Source organism: Nicotiana attenuata, chromosome 2 (genome assembly GCF_001879085.1).
Source record: "Nicotiana attenuata strain UT chromosome 2, NIATTr2, whole genome shotgun sequence".
NCBI lineage: Eukaryota > Viridiplantae > Streptophyta > Magnoliopsida > Solanales > Solanaceae > Nicotiana > Nicotiana attenuata.
This window is the reverse complement of record NC_031990.1, coordinates 4054894-4062741: the sequence shown is the minus strand read 5'-3', so window position 1 is coordinate 4062741 and position 7848 is coordinate 4054894. Positions and strand designations below refer to the sequence as shown.

Genomic DNA, 7848 nt, shown 5'->3' with positions numbered 1-7848 from the left:
CCTTCGCCATATGAATACTAAGTAATAATAGCATGGCACTTCGAATTCGATATGAGAAATTTTTGTATTGTTTTTTTTAGCAGAATATTCATTCGATTAATAATCCCAAGGGCTATCCGAGTTTGAGGTGTTTCTCGCTCTAGAACTGAGAAAAGGCCTAAGGGTTATCCTTATTATAAAGTTCGAGCACATGCCTACTCGACTGCAAAGCCCAAGGGCTAACCGAGTTGGGGAAATTTCTCACTCGGGGACTGCGAAAAGATCTAAGGATTAACTTCATTTCGAAATCTTGCTCTCACCTAACTCGAGCTCGGGGATCATGATGTTCAGAGTTTGCATTTAAGATCAGCTCGAGGATTGACGAGAACCTTGAGGGGTATTATATTAAAAACCTAAGGGTTTATTATGTCCCGAGCTCGACATTTGGGCTAGCTATTGAAACCATCTAATCAAAGTCTTTTACGAATAAAGTAGAATAAAATTCAGCATGAACCAGAAGGGATACAAAAGGATCCTTTTTTACTTCCAAGAAATATTTACAAATTATAGCTACGGCACCCACGGAGGATGCTTACACGGGAACAAATAAGCAAAAAACAAAGCCGAAAAACCTAATCCGCTTTTAAGACCACGTCCTCGAGAGCATCGTCTTCGGAGTTTCTTTCCTCGGGGGAACCATTTAAGATCTCCGGGAACGTATGTATGGGGCAGGAGACCCTCGATAAATGTAATTATATCTCCAGCAGCCGAGATCGAGCATTCCAATGAAGTTTTGGGCCACAATACATTAAGAAAGAACAGGCAAAAGGAAAAGACCAAAAGGGGTTGCAAGATGCACAAGCAACAATCCAAGAGTGTTCATCCTCGGAACTCTGTTCCGGTGTGGGATGCAAAAGTTAGTAGATGATAGTACCACCTCATTCCACGAAAAGTAAAAGGAATGAAGCGCCACACCAGGTTGAAGTTAAGAGAGATGAGCAGCAGTATAGAGTTCGCATATCTTCTGATACAAGAAAGATCTGATGCCCTTCTCCCATTGTCTCGAGCCGAAGCTTTGAAAAAAGAAGCCTTAGCGTAACTGGTAAAGTTGCTGCCATGTGACCTTGTGGTTACAGTTTTGAACCATAGAAATGGGTGATTAGAGGAAGAGGTAGAAAAGGGAAAAGACTAAAAGTAGATGAAGAAGGAATAAGTGTAGTTTGTGTTCAGTCAAGTAACTTCTTGTTTATAGGAAACTAACGACGGAACCGGTGGCGCAAGTCGCCGACAAAGGCTGAAATGCATCGGACGTTTTGGGGAAGCACGCTGACATGACATTTCCGGTCACTTCAAGTGCCTACGTCACGGGCATGATGTTATCACAAGTGGCTCTGGAAGATCGAGGTTCAAATCGTTTCTTATCATCTTATTCTAAGAAACGCGGGGACTATCTGTATATGGTCAAAATCAAGGAGCCCGATTTCAAAGTCTTAAATTGGGCTATGAGTCCGAGTCCGGGCGATTCGAAGTGGAGGTCGGACCCGACTAAAGGACACTCACCTCGAGGAAGCAGATCGAAGTCCTGGCACGACCTACGTCGAGGGCAGCACAATCTCGAAGGCACTCAAGAAAGAGCGGGAATTTCTCAAGGACACGTGGATCAGGGCAAAAATTATAGGATAAGATTTGTACGAAATAGTATAAGTCCGTACTAGGTCGTTATACAACTGTACCCATAGAATTTTTTATCATAATTGGAAATGTACCATATTAGGGTTTTCCCCTCCTATATAAAGGGGGCACAATCATTTGTAAGGATCATCTCATTAACTGCAATAGAACATTCTACTCTGTTTTTCTTGTTTAACGTGCTCAACAATTATCTTCAGCTTTATTGTCTTTACTTTATTGTTCATACTTTATTGTTCCTAACTGACCTCGAGGTCCCTGGGATAATCAAGCTCGAGGCCCCTATTGCTCCAACAACACTGATTTGGTTCATCAATTCTTCTTACTTAATCTTAATATTACCTGTATAATCACTAGTATTAAAATATATCACATATCTTTAAAACCACAAATTATCTTTAATTGTTACTCACATTTTTCGAGGTAAACACAATGGTTGTGAACTTAATATGAATATTGTATATATACAATATTTTCCAAGTTTATACATAATTTAAATAAAAATCAATAAATACATGGACTACTTTCACCTATCCTAATGTGGTGGTAATTGTGCAAAAACAAACCTCCAGATCCGGTACTGGCTTTGATCCAAACCTTGCATTTGTCTTAGAAAATTACTGTCTTAGTAATTTGTCAACTCAATATAACTTAAAAGAACTTGAATTATGAACTTATAAGCTTTAAATTTTGGCTGGCGGTCTACCGTTAAAAAATAGAAAAAACAACACTACATAGCCTCTCTGAAAATGATAGTCGAAAAACGTATATTTTTTTGTATATAACAAAAATTAAACAAATTATATATATTTTTTCAGCTACGGAACGTAAACAGTTTTTGAGAAATAGAGAAAAGCCGGTTAAAATACTCGTACCAAAGAGTTATGCAAGTTACATGCATGTGCACGTGCATCTGATGTTAGCCATTGACCTTTCCCTCTCTCGAAACTTTCGAGATACGAATGTGAATAAGATATTACATTAATCAATTCCTCATTGAATTCTATTCAGTATTCAGCTTCGACACTATCAAAGTTGCAGTCTTTTTCACGTTAAGGTATCTATATATAACAGCCTAGGACTAGTACATTTTTCTCATCCCCAAAACAAAGAAATCTCCTAAGTCTCTTAGCGACTTAATAAGGGTGTCGGGATTCTATCCATCTCTGCTTCTGCTCTGTAAAAGAGTACAGAGCAAATTGAAGTAGAAACATTATGGGATTCAAATGGATGAATATGTTGTTGTTGTGTGTGTTATTTGTCGTAGGAGCAATGGCTGCTGCACCAAAGAAGCCAATGGATGTACCATTTGGAAGAAATTATGAGAATACTTGGGCTCCTGATCATGTCAAATACTTTAATGGTGGCAGTGAGATCCAGCTCTTCCTTGACAACCGCACTGGTAAAATATAATTACTAATTTCTTAGTTTATTAGCTTTGGAGTACCGTTAAAGTTGTCTCCGTGTGACCTATAGGTCACGGGTTCGAGTTGTAAAAGCAGCCACTAATGCTCGCGTTAGTATAGGCTGCAGTCTACGTCACAACCTTTGGGTTGCGGCCCTTCCCTGAACCCTACGGGATGTCTTGTGCATCGTGTTGTGCTTTTTAATTAGAGTATTTGGTATAACATATATAAGTCATTTTTCAGGAAAATATCTAGCATTTGAATATTAGAAAATATTTTTTTTCATAAATATTTTCCATAGAAATGGGATAAATGACTTTGCTTTCTTATAGGAAAAAAGTGACTTTTACAATTAGACATTATTATTAATCTTTAGTACTCAAAATTTTCATCAAGACCCTCTTCGATTTGCTAATTAATACTATTATTAATTTTAATTTAGTGTATATAATTTAAAATTAATATTCAACCAACCAAACATCGGAACACATTTTTCATGAAAATATTTTTTCGAAAAATAATTAACTTCTGTTATACCAAACACGCACTAACTACTAGCTAGCTAGCTCCACATTCTTCTGATCTGCTCCATGTTGTCTGTAGTATTATGTTATAGTTTTCTTTCTTATCTTTTTGGTATTTGATGTTATGGTGAAAGTATATAAAATCAAAATTTTCTGATTTATTTGTTTTGGGACATAGGAACTGGCTTCCAATCAAAAGGATCTTACCTATTTGGGCACTTTGCAATGCACATAAAGATGGTTGCTGGTGATTCTGCTGGCACTGTCACTGCTTTCTATGTAAGTCTTAGCATAAAATATATATATATATATATATATATATATATATATATATATATGTATATATATTAAATTATCAATTATAGTATTATATATGCATAATATAATATATCGATATCGCTTGACAGTAATATAAAGTAAATATTAATTTGCGACAAAAAGTAAAGTCGTAAAAATTTCTACAGTTCCCGACTCAAGCTCATATACAAGTTGAGATGTGATAATAAATTGACGCCACTTGGACAAAATAATAAGCCGCCACTTGTACAAAATCTTGTGTTTCTGGCTTATTTATTGGTTTTTGTTTGTCTTACCTGGAAATTATATTTACGGTAAAAACTTACTTGCATCGGGTGTTTACACCCAACTAACGAATGTAAGACACATGTCTTTCATGCACAAATTTATCACTTAACCATGATTTGCTAATATGTATTCTTACTCTAACTTGTAGTTAACCAAGGTTAAAATGATTGATCGGGTGTAAATATCCGATACGAATAAGTATTTACCCTATATGTGCAGCTGTCTTCACAAAATAATGAGCATGATGAAATAGACTTTGAGTTTTTGGGGAACAAAACAGGAGAGCCATATGTGGTACAAACAAATATATACACAGGAGGGAAAGGTGACAAAGAGCAGAGGATTTATTTATGGTTTGATCCAACCAAAGATTACCACACCTATTCTGTTTTGTGGAATCTCCACCAGATTGTGTAAGCTACTCTCTTCTCTGTATTTCTACTCTTACCTTTTATTCTTTTGTCGAATTCGAGACCTCTAGTTAATGACGAGAGATTCTATTCGTCGTCACAATCTTTGGTAATCTACTGTTACCTTGACATTTGCTTCCATGTATTAGCACTAATTTTAATATTAATTTCTCAAAAGGCCATTAAACTTATGATCTTTTCTACAAAAGACCACTAAATTATTTTTTGTTATTTTAAAATCACCGAACTTTTGATTGGTTACTCAGAAAATCCATTAAATATGATCGGAATGCCATGTAGGCATGTCAAATCAGCTAAAGTAGGCACGTCATTATGACTCCAGCAAACTTTGGACGTGTTTTATCGTGACCCTTTTATTAATTTGACCCATTTCGACACGTCCAAGATTAACCCAACCTTTCATTACCCGTCTATAAACTAATTCTTGTCATTTTAAAATCACTCAACTTTTGATTGGTTACTCATAAACTATTTTCGGGCCAAATAGGCATGTCAAATCAATTAAAATGTCATTTTGGATGGGTTGGATCATAAACTTGTTTATTAATTTGACTCGTTTGACCCAAATCCGTCTATTTAACACCTCTACTTGTAATATTTTATGATAATCTAGTTAAGGGCATGCAATATTTACTAAGGCCTCATTTGTTTTTTTTAAGATTAAGATGTCTGAATCTGAATACACATCTGAATATCAAGATGTGTATTAGATTAAGACATGTGAATCTGAATACACATCTGAATATATTAAGATGTGTATTAAGATCTGAATAGAAATAATTAAGACCGTTTGATTTTTAACATCTGAATGTATAAAATTTATCTTTATATGAAAATTAATAAACATAAAATTCAAATAAAATACTAACTAATCTAATATTCTATCAATAAAATATATAGTTTTTTAAAATATGATAGTTGTTGGTGGTGATGGCTAACGGGTGAATGCCGACTAGAGGCGGTGGTTGGTGGTAGTTTTGGTTGATGATGGTGGTTCATGCTAGTAGCTAGTAGTAATTGGTAGTGGTGGCAATTATGATTGAGGATGGTGGTGGTGGGTGGTGATAGTTAATAATGTCGGATAGTGGTAGTAGTTATGATTGAGGAAGGTGGTGGGTGGGTGGTGGTAGGTTATATTGATGAGCAGTGTCGGCTGTGGTTGTTGATGGTGATAGGGGTGGTTAGTTGTGGTAGTTGAGACAGATGACTGTTGATTGTGGTGAGAATGATGGTGGTCGGAGTGGTGGGAATAGTAGGTGGTGATGGTCGATAATGGAGGCTATGATTAAAGATGATGGTGGCGTGGTGGTGGCGGAGGTGGAGGTGGTGGTTGAGTATAGTGGTGGTGGTGGCATGGTGGTAGTTGATAATGGTAGGCGGTGGCGGCAGTTAATAATGAATATATGATAGCATCTTAATGAAATTAAGTCTCTGTTATAGATCTTAATCATACAGACCTATTCAGACACATTAAGTGGTTGTAAAGTAAAAAAAACAAACACACTTAATGATTAAGATCCGAATAATTAAGATTCAGACTTTAAAAACAAACGCACTTAATGTCTGAGATCTGAATGATTAAGATTCAGACCTCCATTAAGTGCAAACAAATGAGGCCTAAGACTTGAAATTAAACACTACGAAGGGGAACATTGGGCTGAACTATAAAGTTGTGTCTATGTGACCTATAAGTCACGGGTTCAAGCCGTGAAATCAGCTACCGATGCTTACATTAGGGTAGGCTGCCTATATTATACCCTTTGGGGTGCGGTCTTTCTCCAAACACTACGTGAACACGAGATGTTTCGTGCATCGGACTACCCTTTTTCTTGGACTTAAACACTATGAAGGGGATTGTTGGAGTAAAGGGTAAAATTGTCTCCGTATGACCTATAGGTCACGGATTCGATTTGTGGAATCAGTCATTGATACTTGCATTAGGGTAGACCGCCTACCTCACACTCCCTTGAGGTGCTGCCCTTTCCCAAATTCTCCATGAACACGAAATACTTCGCGCACTGGACTGATGCTTTTTCTTGAAATATAACATTATATGCATACATGCAGGTTTTTTATAGATGAATACCCAATCAGAACATTCAAAAACAGCAAAGATTTAGGTGTCAAATTCCCATTTGATCAACCAATGAAGATATACTCAAGTCTATGGGAAGCAGATGATTGGGCAACAAGAGGTGGACTTGAAAAAATAGATTGGTCAAATGCACCTTTTGTTGCATCTTACAAAGGATTTCACATAGATGGATGTGAAGCCTCTGTAAATGCAAAATATTGTTCAAATCAAGGCACGAAATGGTGGGATCAAAAAGAATTTCAAGATTTGGATAAACAACAATGGAGACTTTTACGTAGAGTAAGGGATAAATACACTATTTATAACTATTGCACTGATAAAAAGAGGTTTGCAACTATGCCAAAAGAGTGCAGGAGGAATAGAGATGTGCCTAGAAAATCATCAAAAAAGTCTCCTTAGGTTACGAAGGTCGTGCTCGTCTTGGATTTGGTCGTGTTCTTGGGGTCGGTCAGGCTCATGCGACGTTGATGCCAGTGAAGAATACTTTATTTAAAAAAAAAGTCTACTTAGGTTATGATATATTTATGAGTAAGGTTATATTCACAATGTTCAAATTATTGTGCCACATATATATATTTTATGTGTTGTAAGGCTACAGTTTCAATAATTAATAAATTTCTATATTCATTCAAAAAGGAAAAGTATAGCATATATGGGGTGTTTGGTATAAAGGAAAATGTTTTTTGAAAAATGTACATTTTTCGATTTTCTCATGGTTGGCTGGCTCAAATAATTTGAAAATACATGATTTGTTAAATAATTAATGTTGTTCAACATTTAGAGGGAAAATAATGATTCTCTATCTTTTTAATTTTTATTTTATTTTTACTTTTAGACTTCCTTCTTTGCTTGATAAATGTATGTATGTACATATTTTTTCCCAAAATTGATAAATGTAAGTATTATTAATTGTTTATATGCATGTATAAGTAAAGCAATTAAAAGTTTGACTGAATTATACATTTTTAGCTTTTTGGTTGAGATTTGATAAATTTCTTTCACTTTAAATTTGAGATTTTGATTGTTGAACTAATTGTCTTTACATAGAAGGGACCAATGTATGTTTTGGTAGATAGTGTTGATGCACCTAATTTTTAAACTTGAACTGAATAAAAACAAGGCTTAATATTTAAACATTC

At 35.6% G+C, this 7848-nt stretch overlaps 1 protein-coding gene across 1 annotated transcript; it reads left to right on the top strand.

The window, feature by feature from the left end:
* On the top strand, positions 2751-7350 carry LOC109243185 (probable xyloglucan endotransglucosylase/hydrolase protein B). The gene is made up of 4 exons (XM_019410099.1): positions 2751-3070; positions 3777-3877; positions 4403-4596; positions 6682-7350. The coding sequence occupies exons 1-4, from the start codon at positions 2884-2886 to the stop codon at positions 7106-7108; spliced, it is 909 nt and encodes a 302-aa protein (XP_019265644.1). The 5' UTR covers positions 2751-2883; the 3' UTR covers positions 7109-7350.